The following is a 20,059-nucleotide window of genomic DNA, read 5'->3' as shown; positions in this document are numbered from 1 at the left end:
TTTATCCTAGTTATGTTCATGCGCTTTATACTATATCGGAGCTTAGTACCTGCATACTCTCCGCTGTATACGCAAAGCTAAATGTTACACAGTATCCGGCGCCACTTTTCGCTATACTCGAGGTGTGTTGATACGTCTCGTATATCCAGTGTACTTCTTTTCTATAGTCGAAGTCTTGTGCCCACTTTAAGAAACAGCTCTGTAATCAACCCGAGACAGAAAACGCCTCACCAATATCGACGCAATTTCTTCGCTACATACGAGTATTTTCAAACGTTTCACTTTATCCGAGATTAGCACTTCTATACCATCCGCTATATCCGATGTATGTTCCTAAATGCTACGCCTGCGTTATTGCACCGGCTCCGCTTTCTAATATGTACTGTACATGTTCCTCTTCGATACGGACCGCGCCGCCATACGTTGCCGCCGCCGCAAGACCGTTATGGGACTTCGCTATACAGCCTGGCTGTAAAGACACACACACACGGCACCATACAATCCAGATATATGCATTCACACGCTAAAGCCATTCGCAAAGTTTAATCACGCGCTGTTTCGTTACGCGTAGAAAAGCGCAGGCGGTGCTTCTCCAGAGGCCAAGGATGTCACGCAGTTTCAAGCCCGAGTCGGAGTGCAAGTGCAGAGCGGCCTTCAGAGATTGTGTGTTCGACTAGTAACGTCCGCAGTCGCACGAATAAAACGCATTGCAAGTTCTGGAAACACTGTGCACTGCAGGTGCTTGAAGCCACCCACTAAGTGCACGAGTTTCTTACGCCGAATTTGCAGCGCTTGCCCAGCGGCGCCGATCACCATGTACACACTAGATTTGACTTCATTGTCGAGAGTTCTTATATGCTTTCTAGTGGAGCACATTAGGCTTGAGTTTAACCTGCTGGGCATCTTGAGCCTAATATGCGGAGTTTACATGTTCAGGCCACAGCCACAGAACATGATGAATGTTCGCCCTAGACGCAGGGAGCCGGCGCTTAGGACTCGTTCGTGTCAGCTTTAGACACGCCTGCAGGCGCAGGTGACAGCAGGCGTCGAGGCCACCGAAGCCCGAGGCCTCCGAAAACAAGGTTTCTTCACCCTGGAAAGATCGCGGCAAAGCTAGAAGTCGAACTTGGGTTCAAGGACACGTGTGTCCCGTCGGGAGAATGGACTTCGTGGGAGTCGCACGGGAGGAATGCTGGTGATGCTCGGAGTAATTGTTTCTCCCCAAATTTAGCTCCGCTATCGAGAGTCTTTTACGTTCTCCGACGCAGCACGTCCGCTGTGTTGCGAGGTGTGTGACAATTCTCGATGACGGAGCTAAACATCTGACAGGCACTTACTCCCATAAAACGAGTTGCAAGCAAGCGCTCACTCCGTTCTGATAGTAATACTCCGGACGCGGTTTCTCGCACACGTGAATATAGTCTGTTACACGACACGCATACACTCTCTCTCTTTCTCTCTGTATAGCCGAGTGTTCGCTAGCTATTGAATTCGTATTGACGCACGTCAGAGGAACTGCAGAACGCGTTCTATGTTAAGCTGCACAGAAGGGCTGCACAAAAGGGTGGAGCGTCTCCCGTAGCAGCAGCAGCAGCAGCCCAGAAGCCGGGTTCCCCCGTTTCGGAGCGCGATTCTCCTCCTCGCTCGCTCTTTAATCGCCCGCTCCTGCGCCTCAACATGCTCGGCTGCTTCGTTTCCGCTCTGCCTGTCGCGATGAGGGCTCCTCCGGCCGCCACGGTTGCGCCGAGAATAGCCTGCACCCGGTTGCGGAGTCAGCGCGTTCCGTCTCTCCGCCTTTAACGCCGAACGCTTCACGTGCTCGCACACGCAAACGAAGAACCCTCCGGTAAACGGGGCGGGCGCATGTGCCAGGACGAAACAATTTAAAAGGGGGACCCCGCCTGCCGCGGTCGACGACGCACCAGTGCCTGTGCTGCGCTGTACACGCGTATAGCTATAGCCAATGCGGCGTGCACTTTAGCAAGAGTCTTTCGAGCTTAAACTACGTGTAAGCTGTTACTTAGCTAAGGCATCTTACTTGCAAGCTGCGCGTTTTACTCGGAGCTAACTTCTCGGAAACTATGCCTTAAACACTAAAGCAGCAACCTAACCTATCACTCTCGTATTAGCCTTTATTATCGCAGGCAAACATCATTCCTCTCTTCTTTTTACACTTCGCAGCCTCCCCCACCCTCCATTTTCTCAAAGTAAGGTGCAGAAGATGTGACGTTCATCTGGTTTACCATTAGGCCTCTTTCTTTTCTTAGCTCTCTGCTCCCATCAAAAAAATTAAGCTTGATATCCGAATTAATATTCCGGAACACACCTGCGCTTGCTCCGAAGAAAAAAAAAGATAATATTCGTGAACAAAATAAAAGCCAGACTTGCATTCAAGAACAGCGCAACCGAGCATGCGGTGCCGATTACATCGTTGTTCTGTACTTTGCGTTTATCATGCAATTTTCGCGTTTTAGACTCACGCGCTGTGAGTCTGTGTTTTTGCCTGTGTTGAAAATCTCTGCGAAAACTCGCGAGGCGTATCTTCGTTTACTTTCGCGAGCGGCGTAGTTACTGTCTAGTATACGTTAGCGTCGGTCTGGCGCTGTCGCGTGTCTCACGAGTCCTTGCGCTGACGTACTGAAACTTCAAGCAAGTGTCACCACCAGGCTTTCGACTTACCGTTTTTTTCTCGTCTTTCGAAGCACTTGAACTCAGTTTAAGTCACCTATTGGCTGTTCCAAAAGTTTGATCTTCCAGTTTAACTTGATTCAAAATTTTTGCTTTGGTAGACGTTTTTGAGGGTGCTGTTAAATGAATTAATGAATGAATGTTGAGTCAGTCGGTCGGTCGGTCGGTCGGTCGGTCGGTCGGTCGGTCGGTCGGTCGGTCGGTCGGTCGGTCGGTCGGTCGGTCGGTCGGTCGGTCGGTCGGTCGGTCGGTCGGTCGGTCGGTCGGTCGGTCGGTCGGTCGGTCGGTCGGTCGGTCGGTCGGTCAATTGAAATTACTTGCTTTACGCCGATAAAAAGTCTAATTTACAGAGCATTTAGTTCGGAAGGACGGTTCATCACGTGTAGTTAACATGATTCCTCAATGACAATTCGTTTAGAAAGGATTCTTACGTAGTACCAACGGGTTTGTCAATTCCGTCACAGCTGCCTCTCTGGGACCGTATGTACTCGATGGATTGTTTTACTGGCATACTTCTTTCTGTGCCCGTTGAATGGATTAACCGTCGACAGGATTCCGTTTCTTCATAGAGGCGTCGCGCTGGTCATAATGTCACGGATGGGCGGAAGTATCCCTGAAAGTGATCGCACTGAGAATGCGCGCCATGAAGCCGTATTCCGTAAGGATTATTTTCCTTCGATTCCATACATTTACGATCATCCTTCCCGTTTAGTGGCCGATGCCGGAGGTAGAGGGTGTGCGACTTTTTGAGCTAATGACGAAGGTAAAAAAGGAATGTAAAGAAATCGTTCCAGAATGCGGCCTCTGGTGTCGCTTTTGCGAAAATCATGCCTCACGTTCACGTGAGAAGTATAATCCCGCGGAATGTTACTACAGATCCGAAGTAACATGCGACAGTTCATTTTGGAATCTTCACGCTCTGACAGCATACAGCGATGGTCCTCACGAGCTCTATATATAAACTGTCCCTATGAGGTTGGGAAGAAATGTTAGCTCAAGCGACACTAATAGCACATTCAATTAGTCGTTTTGGAGAACCTTTGCGAAGTTTCAAAGGTCGGTTAACAAACTACCTAAGATTTATCGTGGCAGTAAGCACTCTCCACGGTGTTGCCAAAGACGCAAAAGCGCTAAAATCCTTCGTCTGGGTAATTCGGCGTCATTGTAGTACTGCGCGTCCATCGAATCACTCCGACAGAGCTCTCAAACAACCAGTTCATGTGTGCCATGTGACTCACTCTCTACTAGTGGTATCCATGACACATGTTCGCCGGCGCGCAGTCATTTACAGCACCTCACTGGAACAAACCAACGAACATTATTTTAGGAGGGAGCTACCTTTTACCCTCAGGATATCGTGGTATATTAGCTACGGAATGTCCACAGCCTATACAGCTTAAATATCATATAAATGACATGGAGCAATCAAACTTGGTCCGCCGTCAGGGCTGCAAAGCGATAGGCTACGAGAACTGATCCCTTCCTCCAATCCTGCAGGTCGTGCGGCCTAAAGATGTCTTTATTCCAAGCCCGTGATGCAAATGAGAACCAACGCCGGTCCCACATGCAGTGGGCGCATACATGTATAGATCGCACAAGCGATGGAGACCTCATTTTGTCGTACTTTCTTGCCCGACACGCAGGGGCACCTGCGGTTGCTTCTTACAACGCCTACAGCACCAAATTCTATGTGTTAACGGTTTACTACCCCCCCTCCCCCCCCGGAGGAAAAAAATAAGCAAATATATACAGCTAGCCTTCACAAGATTTAGTTCATATAGCGTTCTCAATGAGCCTGGTGATCCGCGTCGATTGAGGGGGCTTTACAAATTCGAAACTGGGGCAAAAGCATTCACAGGGAACAGCTAAAGTAATACTAACGATTCCCGAGTCGTCTGTCTGGGCGTACGTGCGTCTGTGTGCGCTTTTGTGTGTGTGCATGCGAGCGAGTCTAAGTGCACGTATACGCTGCAGTTTCTCCCGCACGCCTTCTCAGCTAACGGCCCCCCGGCTTCGCTCCCCCCACGCTTCTCATATTCATCTCGATCATCCTCGAGTGATCATTGCACGGTTTTCCGCGCCATAGCGAGCAGAGCTCTCTTGACAGTCTTTATAAGCCTGTCGAGTGCGCTGGCAGTGGCGCGGAAAACGTGCCCCGATTGCTCGCGAATGAGCGAGAGCTGTTGAGTGCGCCGAAACCGTGTTACGATCGCATCGCGCGAACGAGCGGCATGAATGTAGCATCTATACGCAAAGGAGCTTAGTAAGAGCAGTCAATGGGGAGGGACTACGGAAAGGGCTTATGAGTAAGCAATTCGAGAACGATGACTCGTAGTTACTACTTTCGTCGTTTCCGATGCGCTTTTGCTTCCGCATGCGAGAAAAAAAAAAGGACGCTTTCGTCTGTCTCAACTTAACAGAACGTACCGTAAAACTAGACCGACGCTGCGTGCCATTCAACGATCCGTACACGCTCCTTATACGCCTAGTCCGAGCCATCGAAACTCTGCACACGAGGAAAGCGTTTGCTTTTTGGTAACATTTGACGTTTTCGTAAGCAGAACGTCAGTAAGCCGTTCATCGTTTCAAAATGTGACTTCTATCTTTTGTTAACACATTGATTCCACTGGGGAAACAGCAAGGATTGCAAGTTGATTGCTGTCGGCAAGAAAAGGACGAAAAATAGTAAGATATCAATGCATTAGAAAGCATCTTATACTGCTCAGACGCGGCAATCTTGCGTGCATTCGCGGGCTTCTTTCACGCTCGGGAAAACAATTTTATCTAGCATGTATTGAGCAACAAAAAGTTGTGTCGGAAGTTTTTCTTGTTGCTCTACAATTTTCTCCTTGAAAGTTTTCATGTAATCATAATATTTGAGAAGTTGATTAATTGATTAAGACTAATTATGGAATTGCGCGGAATGTAAAAAATAATCTGGGTATCTCCCAGCGACGGCAAACAACATCACCTTGTTTCTGTCCAGCTGTGTGGCATTTGCATATTTTTAGATTTTGGTGCATGATAGTTGGGACACCCTGTACATTCCGGAACGCACGCGAGCACCAACGATTACGCTGGAATTTATGATGAGCCACGTACAAACAGACGACGCACTTGACCCGTAATTCAGATTGTGACGACCGATGACTATAGTTACTGCTATCGGTGTGCTCTGATGGTGGCGCAAGTTCGCCCAATTAAGAGTTGAATTTGCGACTATGAGTTCTGGCTCTGCCTTGTTTTCCACCGTCGCCACAACGTGACGATATACCGCTTCTTGGTGACACCCTAGTCAGTGAGATGTCTGCTGTCCACTATATGCAACGTGCGTGATGATACAAATAATGTCCCTTGCTTGACTTCGCGTAAAGATTTCGTGATAGGTGACAACAACCTACCGCAGTACTTGCTTAGTTTGCCGTCATTGACGAGACACTTGAGTTAACTACCATTGTGTGTGTGTGTGTGTGTGTGTGTGTGTGTGTGTGTGTGTGTGGTGTGCGTGTGTGTGTGTGTGTGTGTGTGTGTGTGTGTGTGTGTGTGTGTGTGTGTGTGTGTGTGTGTGTGTGTGTGTGTGTGTGTGTGTGTGTGTGTTTGCGTCAGACAAACGTCGTCAGTTACTATGCCTCTCTCGACGCCTGACGCAGAGCTGGAGCTCGCCGAGCGCTGGTACGGGAGGCCCTGCTGCCAGCGAGCCCGACTGGAGGGATGCCGCCGGGCATGCTTGCAGGTAGGAGACCTGCACTCCACACGGAATCTGGAGCTAGCTGTCTTACAGTTTCGATGCATGGCACGCTATGAGCAGGAACTGATCATTCTAGTGCTGCTGCAGTAGCAGTTGATTTCTCTAACAGATCCATTTGTTATTGTTCGATGTGAAGAACATAACCTATATAAAATAAATGTAGAAAAAAATACAGCCAGTTCCACGAAGTGAAATCTGTCGAAACAGCGGAGCTGTGGTCGTTCCGTTTCTGCGATTGTCGCGTATGCTTCTTTTTTTTTCGCTGTGGTAGTCTTCGTTTTAAACCGAAGGAACGACCACATTTCCGCTGTTTCTACACATTTCATTTCGTGGAACTGGCTGCATTTTATTAGTGAGACATGAACGTCCAATTCACTGTTTTCGACCCATCCCCCGCAAAGCGCTAGGAACGCCTTCGCCTGTGGACGCCGACGCGTCCCATCCCCCGCAACGCGCTAAGATTTTTTATACCCCGGCGCCTCTCCTCTTCCTCCCCGGCGCGCGCTCCGATTGGTCGGCTCCTCTCCTCCCGATGAGCGGGTCACGTGACCTCTCCGGCACTGCTCCTGCGTGACGGCGCCGTCATCGACAGCGCACGCTCGACTAAGAACAGCTCCGCTGTTAAAAGAAACTAGCCTACACCACACGGTGTTTACTTCAGAGCCGTCGACGTGACAGTAAAGAAATAATTCGAAGGCTACACTTTGTAACGATTATTTTATTGCGGTAGCAATTTACAGGCACTTTACTCGCCTGCCGGGCGAGTCAACCAAAAGTGGCGAGGATGACCGCGCGACAGGCGACGTGAACTGTTGTGTTGTGCTGGAAGGGTGGCCCTCTTGACAGTGCATGTTTATTTTCTCGTCGACTTCGCAATTAGCTGAGTGGTCGTTTAATTTTTGCCATAGACACCTCGAGGTCAGACATGATCGCGGGGAACGTCAATATTTCTTTTTTATATTTTTGATCTTTTTCTCGATCAAGTTTACTTATTTTTTTAACTTTTTGTCAAAAGCTCGACAGCATGGAGTTTAAATATTTATATTTTTTTACTCTTTCGAGCACTTGAATAAACTCCTCCGCTTTGCTTGCGTGCAGGCGCGTTCAGCTGACGACCTGGAACCGTGGTGCCGACGAAGCGACGAGCTTGACCTGCAGGTCTGCCTCGAGGGCCGTAGCGGTGAGTTCTTTTAACAAATGCGCCTTTTTTATGATGTGTTGTGTTGTGTTGTGTTGTGGTGAGTGAGTGAGTGAGTGAGTGAGTGAGTGAGTGAGTGAGTGAGTGAGTGAGTGAGTGAGTGAGTGAGTGAGTGAGTGAGTGAGTGAGTGAGTGAGTGAGTGAGTGAGTGAGTGAGTGAGTGAGTAGCTAGCTCACTAGACCAAATTTACACGTCAGCTCTGCAGCTCTAGCAGCTCAGACAAATTTACACGTCAGCCCATGAAATATCGCTATAAAAAAAGGAAACTGACGGCGAATGGCACCGCACAAAATGGCCGCGCTTCCAATGTATGAAGACAGAGAGGAGCTAATACAGTAATGAAAAGATGCTTGCCTAGTAGATGGCCTCGTATGCTATTCCAGGTGTTGCATGGGAAATATACATAGTGGTCATGCCTATGTACTGTCTTTAGCGCTAAAGTCTAGAGACCATGACATCAGCGAAAAATTAAAATTTCTTCTAAAACAACCGTGAAACCTGGAATAATTTCACTGCATTGCGACGGAGTCAACCAGGCGCACGTAGGTTGTACCACTTATGTCCAGGCTTTTAAGAAAAAAAAATTGAAATTCACAGCATCTGTGGTCTTGAGAGCTTTGCTCACAACTTTACATGCTTACATGCGTATACATGCCCACATGTAGACATGTATGCCTTAAATACGAAATAAATACATCAATGTCAAATGTGCACGGAAGATTAGTGGTGAACTTAAGTCTTTTGGTTGTTCCGCTACACGTTGTGCTATACCTGCTTGATTGATGTGTGGATTCCATTCATTGTAAGTTCAGCTTTCTCCCCGTTTATCAGTATTTTCTATGCCATTGTATACGTGTTTGTAACTTGTTTTGTTGTCACTTTCCTCGTACTTATGTGTAATTTCTGCACTTCAGTTCATTTGTTTTAATGATCTGTAACCCCACCCCTACACCAGGGAATGCCCAGGAGGACCCTTAGGGTAATCAAAACTATAGAACCATTTATCCGCTCCGTGGCATCAGTGTGTTCAGGACCCTAAAAAAAACTTCCTGTCCAGCATTTTTGACATTCAAATTAACCAAGAAAAATGGAAAATTTTTGTCGCATAGTATACCGTAGACAGTTGGTCTTGATGAGTTCAGATATAAAGAACGTACGCCATGCGTCTAGCTCATGTGTATGGGCTTTTTTGTACTTAATAACATTCACTTGTCAGATACTCCAACTCCGCAGCAGAACTGGTACCAGCTAGAGAGTCCTATATACTTATAGACTAAAGTAACTCGTGTTGTTCCAGAGGGCTTAACCGGAAGTCCTCCAGGAACTATGTAAGCAAAGAAAGGGTCTAGGCTGCCACTGAACGCGTGATCAGAGCTCGCACTTTGCCGGAACCTACACTACGTAATGAAATGAACTTCGCTACGAATGAAATAAAATGCACGATAAAGAGCTGCGTGGCGCGCGGCACAGGATTGGGCGCCCTGCAGCGGCCAGGCCGGCGCGGTCTCGAGAGCTGCTGCGCCCTGGCCAGCACGGCCGCCTGCCGTCGCCGGCGTGCAACAGAGCGCAGAGCGAAGAGCAGCAGCTGAAACGCGAGAACGACAACGGGAACAGGGAGCTGAGGCGGCTGCAGCAGCACAGGCAAGAAGAGGGTCAGCCGTGCGCCGAGCCCCAAGTGGTACGCTGCCTGCGGAACGTCACGTCCACCAAGCAGCCTCATAGTAAGCGCTCTCACTGTGTAGGGTCTAAACACTTCTTTGGACTTCCGCGAAGGCCTTTTCCATCTGTCGCTATTGTCCTCCTCTGCATATTGAGGAGCCGTTAGCCAACCATCAACAGAAAAAGAAAGATGAAAGAGGGAGTGGGATAGCAACCAGAAGAGGCGTCCGATTACTGACCTACGGCGGAGAAAGGATGAGAATAGCGCAATAGAAAGATGAGAGAGAGAGAGAGAGAAGGGAAGACGCAGTCATCTTTTTCAGGCGACGGAGCGGCGTCACGCAGTCAAAGGCGCTCGCACAGGTCAGTCGTCCCTAAGAAAGGCAGCCTTTATTTCATTGTAAGTCGACGAAGGAAGTTCGGTTGCATCTTCTGAACGGCGTGAGAATCGCTGTTGAGTCGTCCTAGCGCATTTAAAAAATCAAAATTTCCTCTGTAAATCAAATAAGAATCAGAAAACCCTCTTTTGCGCTATTCAGCAGGCTTTAATATCCCACGAAAGTGCTTTGTGTGTTATTTTTAATGAATGAATAAATAAAAACTTTGATAAAATTCTCGTTTGTGCAGACTTACAGGTGCTTAAAATCGAGCCGGTGTCCTCCACTATACACGGCGTAATTTCGAACATCCTATGAGACGTTAAACCTCGGAGTGATTTAATGATTTTCTTTTTAAACAAGTCTTCCTGAGCAATGTTACCTCTGTGCAGCCAGTTCATCGAAAAACATGAACGGACGAACAATTCCGCTCTCGGCACGGATACCAAGTGCGTGATAACCGTAACGTCGTTGTTGCGCGTTTGCGCAGAGCTGCACTGCTGCGCCCAAGCTCCCAGCGGACAATGTCGCGACGCTTGCCTGCGAGTGCTACGTCCGCAGGAGGTGGCAGGCGATGACGTGCACTGCTGATGAAGATGCTGTGGACGCCCTTCTGGCCGGGGGATGCGCCGCGCCAGGCCTGCACGTGAGTGATGTCAAGTCCCAAACTAACTGTGGCATCCTCTGTTGGTGCCACAAGACAATTAAAAACGTCGCAGGAAGACCTAATCTTTGTCTTTGAGGATGGTTGGTGCGGCATGGCCCCAATATGCGTTCCACTAACGACAAATGTGCTTTAGTAAGCTTCACCGTAATACAGATATGTATTGCGGTGATATAATTTAGCCATGCGAAAATAAACGTAATACCGACAAACTAATAGGCCTCAGGAGAGCACTTGATATTATACAATAAATCGGGTGGAGCAGGATATTCAGGGTACACAAGGGGCAGCGAGGGGATCAAAGCAGTAACCAGTCCGGGCTCCAGTTATTGTCTCCGTTGTCCTTTGATGTCCTGGAGGCGCGGACAAAGTAAGATAAATAATAACACGTTGTTTGCACTTTGTACTTGCGCAAATTCTCACTTTCCTCCGCCGCATTTCGTTGTGTATAATTTACCGCATTACACGACTGTACTGCGGTGAAGCCTAAATTACCACATTACACAATTGTACTGCAGTGAAGCCCATATGAAGTCTCCGTACGTATGATCCTTGTCTGTGTTGCATACCAGTATGCCCTTAATGCTGTTCATGTCAGTTTTTGACAGGAAGGAAAAAGCGGAGCTGAACAGGTCATCCAGTGCGTAGGACAGATGACGTGTTATCTATTAAAATATCATGATTAATTAGTGATTCCGAGGGAATTTAAAATCAGTCGAGGGCGGCAGAGAATTAGAGCGTTCTCTCTGCCTTTCCTCACCTTGCTTTTTCCTCGTTGAGATTTGTTGGCGTAGGATGGATTAGAGCTTTATGCAGCACAGGTGTAAACTGGACTTACAGGGAGGCTTTCGCGCTGCATTGGACTTAAAGTGCGGCTTCGGTGGCGGCTGCTGCTGCTATAGTGTCTTATAGGCCCATTGAAAATGTTTTACATTTCACGCGGAAAGCCAGTAAACGTTGCGTCTCCTTTATTTTTGTATTGGAATTGCTTGCCACGGCTATTGAAGCACACGTTCTGGCGTGATCTTTAATGTGAACAGCCGTATCACTCACTCGACATCTTCACAGCAAGTCATTCAAAACAGGTCAAAATAGGAGCGATGCTCACAAATGTAATATCCGTTAAACTTTTTCTTGCGATGATAATAGCACTGCAAAGATCAGTAAAATTTTTTGGAAGGACCAAAGTATACAGGAGCTGTCACGGCACGTGCGTGCAGGTATGTTTCACAGAATAGTGAAACATCAGAGTATACCGCATTCATGCACAAACAAGCCCTGCGACATACACTCATAAGAACCATTTGTAAGGAAAAGAAAATATATTGGTATCAAGGTCTTCAATAGGCTTTGTGTGTTGGGCCTATAGGCTGAACAAGCATGTTGGAGCGTAACAGGTGGCCACAGAGTCGGTGCCGGCCACATGTGTTAGAGCGAATAGCAAAGCTATAGGAATAGTGACAACAGTTTATTTCAGAGTACAAGATTTATAGATTCGGCGCTCAAACCCCTACTCACTTACTGATCACTAACAGAGCGCTGCCTTCAACTGGCTGCTGGTTGTTCAGCGTGGAGCACGGCGGAGACGTGAAACGCTCCGGATTCACTGGAACAGTATCGGCCACATGAGAAAAGCGTATTTCCTACTGCAGCTAGAACCACTCGCAAGCCCCTCGGACACAGGCAGCTTGAACTTCTCCTGTCCCCAACTCAAAGCTGTGAACCTAAACGCTGGCAGATATGACGACGTTACTATTCACCTATGTTACGCGCACTTGTCCGCTATACAATATCCGCTCTGCCCGTTTGCTCTCTGATCCACGCCGCTCTCTTCGTGTCTCTTAACGATGCACACTGTGCCGCACATATCGTGTATGACTTAGGCTATATAGCCCGAGCTGTTTCAAAACGCCTGTGTTACTCAGAGATGTCGCAAGCGTGTTAACTGATGCCCGGTTCTGGTGCAGGAGCGCCTGTGGCAGTGTCTGCTAGGCTGGCGCAGCGGGCCGTCTTCGCAGCTTCTGCCGGCCGACGGAGCCAAGCTCCAGTGCTGCCCTAGGGCCGCCACCATCGAGTGCCAGAGGATGTGCCTGCGGGTGAGCGCTGCACCGTGTTTTCCGGTACCGCGCTTGCCTTTGTTTAACGCGATAGCATGATCGGTCCCATGAAGCAGAAAAGCTGGCGTTGTGGGCGACGAGTGGTACCAAAAGTCATTATCATCAGTGACCTCATCAGCGTCTTTTAGGACGTCAGCAGTAATACAGAATTAAAGTTCGAACAAGGTAGAGTAAGGTGACTTAACGTGGAGTAAAGTGAATAAAGGTGAAGTAAATTGGAATACGTAGGATGTATAACCGGTGGACCATTAGGGTTACAGAATGGATACCAAGAGAAGGGAAGCGCAGTCGAGGTCGGCAGAAAACCAGATGGGATGATGAAGTTAGGAAATTTGCAGGCGCAAGTTTGAATACGCTAGCGCAAGACAGGGGTAACTGGAGATCACAGGGAGAGGCCTTCGTCCTGCACTGGACATAAAATATAGGCTGTTGATGATGATAAAATTGGAATCAAGTGAATTAAGGTAGATTAAGTTTGGTACAATTTAGAGATAGGTGGAGTAAAGTGGATTAAGGTGGATTAAGATTGGTACAATTTAGAACACGGTGAATTAAGGTGGATTAAAGTGGATTAAGGTTGGTACAAATTAGAGTAAGGTGGATTAAAGAAGATTAAGGTAGAATTGTGAAGGACTCGTGATAATGTATGACGTCACGTATCATGGACATAACCAATTAATTAGACAAGCCATAATGCTTTCGCATTGAAATCACCTAAGAATACTTAAGTGATTGTCAATTTTTGAAAGCCCTGAAACAAAGCAACTGTGTAACTTTGCGCGCATTGTTTATCTAGTACTTTTGAAACGGTCATCATATATATATATATATATATATATATATATATATATATATATAGTAGTTTTTATGTATATAGTATATATATAGAGTAGTTTTTTTCATCCACTTTCATTTTCAGTTATCTATCATTTCTTTAATTCAGTCAGGAACTTCGATAATTTCCCCTATGCTGTCTTTGGTGTGATTGTTGGCTTATTATTATACATACATACATACATACATACATACATACATACATACATACATACATACATACATACATACATACCGTACATACCGTACATACCGTACATACCGTACATACCGTACATACCGTACATACATATACTACGTGACCGGCTTTCCACACTTCACACACAAACGCACTTTTTTTCCACTTTGACACTTCTAATGCATTAAAAATAATTGAGTTCCTAAGCTTTCTATAGTCAATTCATAGACTTCAAAAAAAAACGTCTATAGATTTTATAATAGACTGCCTAAATAAACTTTCATGGCGAGAAGCCAACGGCGAGCTAACATTCACGGGCCCCGAAAATAGTTACGCTGAAAGAAACAAACAGCTCGTTGGGATATCGCAGGCGCTCGGCATAACCGTGAGTACTAGCTCCTTCCTTGCCTGCAGAGTGCATTGGAATTAACGGCATCAGTTCGAAAGGCGGCAAAGGTCAAGCCACGGAGGCAACCGCGCCGCTCTCTACAAGTTACGCAGCGTTTAGTCTGTGCCTGCGTAGCTTTCACCTGACGTTGCTGGCGCGCTCGCGTGATTGCGCAGGCATACGGCTCCGAGTGGGAGACTTCGTGGGAGACGTTCCACGGCCGCTGCCGCTACCAGCCAGCCGAAGCGGCTCTGAGACAGTGCCTCGATGATGGTGCGTATTCACCTTCTGCATTATCCGCTATGGTGTCTCAGTGCGTACTCCTGCTGAGCACGACGTTGCAGGTTCGATGCTCGGTGGCCGCACTCCGATGGGTTGCGAATGAAAAAAAAAAGAAAGACAGAACGCTCGTTCACGTACGTTCACGTAACTATAGACGTACAGTCGCGAGCGAAAGTTTGGAGACCACGGCATCAGCCAAAAATTTAAATATATTCAAGCACAGCTCCGCGGCCTCGAATTGGCTTAATACGTTGTATTGGTCAAACACGTGCACGTAGGCGCGCCGCGCTCTTGATTTCAGCCGGAATGCCCAGGCTGCGAAGAAAAAAAAAAATAAAATCGTGGCACCTTTGGTCCACAAACTTTTGCTCACGACTGTACGTTAAAGAACCCCATGTGGTCGAAATCAATCCGGAGGCTATTTGTAGCTCTAACGTTAAACCCTATACGATGAGGTGCGGACTCATCCTCTTCTGTTTTCCACCCACATGTGTGCGGTCGCAGTTAAGCCCAGTTAACAATTAACTGTAACAGAAAGGTGGGGGTATAAGCGCGCTTGAATCGCCAAACTTGACTAAGGAAGTTCAGCAGTGTAGCACGAATCACAGTAAACCGTCAATACTAAGAGAAAGAAGCTCAGTGTAGACGATCCGTTCTGTGCTTTAAGAAACCCGTATATACAAGCTACACTTTAGCGGTTGTGATGTTCACCACGAGATGCGAGTTGGATGACGCAGCTGTGAATCTTCAACGAGCTCTAATGATAATAGGGGCAACCGGAAGCATAGAGATTGCTCGAAACAGGGCATTTTTAATTTATATTCGACGTTGTAATGCTTTCGTTCCAAACGAGAAACGAGTGTTCGCAACTATATACTTGACCTGTGATCGGCGTTGTTCTGCGCTTACCTTTGTGGCCAAGCGTTTAGAGATACGTCACTGCCAGCACTCACGGAAGCTGTTCACTTTGACCCGCGCATGAAACATTCGACAATAGTGTAGGCACCGGGACGAAAACTACACATGAGCATGTTGTCAGCCAACCGGTCAGAGCTACGTCTGCATATTCCCAATCACTGGCTTGAGCACCAGAGCACGCCTCATACATAGCTTTTACTTTAGCACCATATAATAAATAATAAGTTATACGCTATGGTGATTCGACTCGCGTTTAAGAAAGAAGGAACATCCATGAGCAGGGTCCACAGAGAAATCTGCATGGCAGGCGCTCTCCTAATCCCAAACCCGGCTGGTAATGACTCAAGGCTAATAGGACCTGCGCGCAATATTTTCTTGGCTATGGAGATGTACATCTGTAATTTGTTTTTGGGCGTGGTTTTACCCGTGAGTAAGTGTAGCGTGGCTTTCCTAAGCTAGGGTCATAAGAATATGCCATAAAGAAGAAGAAAAAGGGCTAATGGAACATGGCAGACACCTAAACAGATGACTCAAAAAAAGAAAGAAGCAGCACGTGAGGACCTCACAGCAATTTGCTATATTACGTGCGATATTTAGCGCCATGGGAACATCGGGGCGCCATCGCCTTTTGTATTACAACCAATGTAGCACGAACCCGTTGGGACCACTCAGAGGACACGTTTCGTTAAAGAAAGTGGCACTGACGGAAGGGCACCCGAAACTATTATCGGTGCAACCTTCTCAACATTTTTTGTTATGTCATAAAATTATCTAAGCGTGCATACATGCGGTAAGCACCGTGTCAGCTAACTACGAGGCTCAAGACGTTAACCGTAGAGAGCGGTGGACTTCAGGCGCACACGGATAGCCCAGGAGACCCATTGCAAGTGCGCTTGAAGATTGGGTTGACGAAATGGTGCGATGCATAGCCAGACAGTTGCAACACTCCAAATTAGTGCCACGTAGCAGACTGCATAATGATTCACTTACCGAATTTTAATGTCCTAAAGCAGAACCATGGCTACGAGAGATGACGCGGTGTGGGGCTGTGGGTTATTTTCAATCACCTCAGGGTTATTTAACGTACACCTAAATCGAAGTACAGGGGCTCATTTTTTCCTGTGTATTACGGCCAGCGGAACAGGGCCACCGCAGTTGCGATTGCGGCCTGGTGCTGCTTGTGTTAGTAGATAAGCGAGATATTCTCCGTGTCATCGTGGTAAGTGCATCTTATACGAAGAACGATATATATATAAAAAATCGCACCGCGTAAAACGACATGGCCAAATTACGCGTGGTTTTCCGTTGTCGTGCCATTTGGCTATATAATAGCCTTCTAATTTTTTTTCAAGCAATGTAAGTGTTTACCATACTCGGCTAGGTAGTCTACTTTGGTTTCGGTCCACAATGTCCAAAAGGCACAGTGGAGTTAAAAGGGTTAAAGACAGGGTGTAGCACTACAATGTGTAGATACTGCGTCAGGGCCTTATAACATCGTACTCCCGATAACGTCGACAGGATTCATAATCATATCGGAAGGTCGTGAAAGCATTACTGCGCTTTTTGCAGTCCACCGCCATGTGTGAACGCCTACAACGGGAACGTCGTCCTGGTCCTCAATTTTTGTTTCTCCCTCCCTCTCTAAAGCCCTTTTCCCAACTTTTGTGCACAGTTGCAAACCGGAAACTCTCATCTAGTAAATTTCCCGGTCTTTTCTCGAGGGATGCCGGAAAGAGTAATGCCGCGCATTTTTCTCAGTCCCAAACAAAGCTAGCAGTAGAAGGCTCTATTGTTCGCATCAGTAATGCCTTCTGCGTATTTTGTCTGTGATAGCACCGTCAGTGGACCATAGGGGGCTGCTACAACGCTTGTGACTTACCCATTTTGCTTCAGCAAGACAATAGCCGTTGTCAGTCTGAGTAAAAGGAAACAACTGCTAAATATGGTTGGACGTACGGTGCTTTCGAAAATGCCATTCATAATACTGATTTAGTGTCTTCAGGCCTACATCTCATAACGCCGCTCAAGAATGCACAGCACGGAGCAAGATTTGCAGATGAGAACGTGAATCTCACAGAAAGATCATGGCGCCATGCACAGAAGGCGATCTCGTACGGAGAACGCATGTGCGACTAATTTTCACGCTGCATTAAAGGACACTATATAGATCGAGAAATAACCCGCGTGGAGAAGGAATGCTGGCTTTATTGAGAAACTGCACACTCTCCGTCGACGAGGTTCTTCACGGCAGAAGATGAAACTTCGTGGTATTGCGGCGAAATGGATCTGCTGGCCGGAATCCGGCGCTTTGCTTCCAGGCCACGGCTGATGATGGCATCCTCTTTGAAATGGGCTGACATCCCCTAATGGCGTCCCCTTCGAAACGGGGTGGCGACAAATAGTCACTTAGCCTGGCTTGAGCTACTCAGGTTTTTCTATATCTATTGCAGCCTAGAATATTGCCTATCTTTTTTTTATATTTTGAAGTTACCTATGCCTGTAACGACCCCGGCTGTACCAGTGACGACGAAGCCCTCGCACGATGCATCGCAACGTACAAGGGCAGAGCCATTTGCGGCGTGTTCCTCGCGGCGCGATGTTTCGTAAGGCTAGGGGGAGAGCAGATAGCGAGGAGAGTTTCTCAGCTTTCTTTTGGGCAACGTGAGCGTGACAAGCAGGATTGTCGTCGAATGCAACATTAATAGCTGTTCTTTGTACAAAAAAAAAAAAAAAAAGAGTAGGTTTACTCTTATTGGTAAGCCCTCCTAAATGATCATCCTTATAATCCTTATCATCCCATTTATGTCCATTGAATGCAGCACGAAAGCCTCTCCTATCGACCTCCATTTACCCCTGTCCTGCGCCAGCTGGCCTCCATTTTGTGCCTGCAAATTTCATAATTTCGTCACGTCACCTGGTTCTCTGCCTTACTCCACTGCGCTTCCATTTTTTATAGGCAGCCATTCTGTAACTATAATATAACGCAGATTATGCGCCCTACGCATTATTTGTCTTGCACAACTCAATTTCTTTCTCTTAATGTCAACTAATATAGCGGTTACCTCTAATGGCTCTTTAAACCCTACCTCTGTCTTCCTAGCGTCCCTTAACGTTACGCCTAACGTTTTACGTTCCATTTCTCGTTGCGCTGTTATTAACTCCTTCTCAAGCTTCCTTGTTAACCTTCAAGTTTCTGCTACGTATGTTAGTATCGGTTGAATGCAATGCTTGTATAATTTCCTTTAAAAAGAAGAGAGAGAGAGATAGAGAGAGAGCGAGAGAAAGAAAAAAGGATAAATGAAATGCAGGGAGGTTAACCAGGACTGAGTCCGCTTGGCTTCCTGCAGTGGGGGAAGGGAAAAGGGGAGGGAAATATTAAGAGAAGAAGAGAAAATCCGCTGTGGATATCTCCAACGTAGTAACAGTTTTCTGCTCTATATCACAGAGGGTCCTCAGTCCAGATCACAGACGGTCACTCAGTCCGGTAGCCTTCAGAAATCGCAGCAGCGCTTTCGTGGTCTTTTGTAGCTGCGACATGCGAGGCTATGGTCACAATATCTTGTTCAAGGTGATTGGTTTTCTATCTAACTGATTTAGAGTTGTGCAGAGGTCATGTCTTTCATTTTCAACAGATGGGCAATAGCACACTAGGGGTTCTATAGTCTCCTCTACACCATAGGCATTGCACTCGACGCTATCGGCCATTGCAATCAAACATGTATATGCATTGGTGAATGCAACGCCCAGGCATAAGCGGCACAGCATTGTTTCTCTTTTTCGTGGAAGCCCAGGTAACAGCCGCAGTTGCATAGACGGGTCGAGAGAATACAATCGTTGGCGAGTGAATTCAGGTATGTGCCACTTCTCCAGTGTCATGCGGTGCGCTAGCTTATTGAAGTTTTCTTTTGAAGGATATCGGTAAGCTGTCGGTCAGGAATTGGTAATGCCTGCCTTACGCGCTCAACCCCATGTTTTCTGCCCTCCTAAATACACCTACAGTGTGAAACATTTCTGCCACTCCCACTGATCGCAGTGGACGAGCCGTGCGAGCTGGGTTGTGCAGGACCTTTGAGCTTCTGCTCGCACCTGGGAGGCAGGCCTTGGTCGCTGTACCGGCGATGTGACGCCAGCGCCGACCGCGTGGCACAGGAGAACGCTCGCCTCTGGATGCGGAGCGGACCGCCGACGGCTGCGCCGGTGGGAAGCGGCGGGGGCGCCAGGCGGGAGGCAACGACGTCGGTGCTGGGCGACTGTCCCGCGGACGCGTGGAGGACGCTCGCCTGCACGCTCAACCTCAGACCCTGCCACGCCACACACCACTCGAGCACTCTCTGCAGGTACGTGCACGGTGCTGCGAACTCACGCAGGGCATGGACGGCGCGACGAAGAGTTAAACGAAGTGGCTCGTGCGCGGTGCATCGTCTGTCCGCCACTTATTGGTGCTCCCGTATGTATTTTGGAACGTGGCAGTGCCAGCTAGTTACGAGTTTATCCACACTCCAGAGAGCACATCCGTGCTCGGGGAGTAGGAAACGGTGTAATATATTCAAATGTTCGCCACAGCCAGACGAGAGCACGTGCCGAGTTGAAACTTTGTGGTAATAGAGTTGGCTTTGTGTTGATGTTGGCTAAAGCAGCAAGAGAGAGAGAGAGAGAGAGAGCGAAATGTAGGGAAGATAACCTAGGACGTGCCCAGTTGGCTGTCCTACACTTGGGGAGGGGGAAAGGGGAAGAATAGATAAAAGGAAAGAGAAGAAAAATAATGAAGGAGTCAGTCATTCACAGAGTCAGTCACACAAGGATGTCCGCTGTCACAAGCGTTCGTGCAGTCCAGTAGCCTTCAAGAACTGCAGCAGGGCGTTTGTGGCCTTTCGCATGCAAGAATGCATAGGCCATGGTCCCAGGATCTTTTCCTCCGGGAGCACTTTATTATCTAACAGGCTGAGTTCAGCTTATAGAGTACGTCGTTGAGCGTCAAAGTATGGGCGGTGACACCGAAGGTGCTCT

General features: G+C 47.6%; 1 protein-coding gene across 1 annotated transcript in view; it reads left to right on the top strand.

Moving 5' to 3' along the window:
* LOC119442721 (reversion-inducing cysteine-rich protein with Kazal motifs) overlaps positions 1-20,059 on the top strand; it is a 43,910-nt gene that overhangs the window by 7,244 nt on the left and 16,607 nt on the right. Inside the window, exons 2-8 of the mRNA XM_037707700.2 lie at positions 6,339-6,421; positions 7,535-7,616; positions 9,106-9,356; positions 10,162-10,317; positions 12,303-12,431; positions 14,029-14,125; positions 19,086-19,389. Coding sequence (XP_037563628.1) covers positions 10,246-10,317; positions 12,303-12,431; positions 14,029-14,125; positions 19,086-19,389 — 602 coding nt within the window. The 5' untranslated portion in view covers positions 6,339-6,421; positions 7,535-7,616; positions 9,106-9,356; positions 10,162-10,245. The remainder of the gene's footprint in view (positions 1-6,338; positions 6,422-7,534; positions 7,617-9,105; positions 9,357-10,161; positions 10,318-12,302; positions 12,432-14,028; positions 14,126-19,085; positions 19,390-20,059) is intronic.

Source organism: Dermacentor silvarum, chromosome 2, assembly GCF_013339745.2.
Source record: "Dermacentor silvarum isolate Dsil-2018 chromosome 2, BIME_Dsil_1.4, whole genome shotgun sequence".
NCBI lineage: Eukaryota > Metazoa > Arthropoda > Arachnida > Ixodida > Ixodidae > Dermacentor > Dermacentor silvarum.
This window is presented reverse-complemented; position numbering and strand designations above follow the sequence as displayed.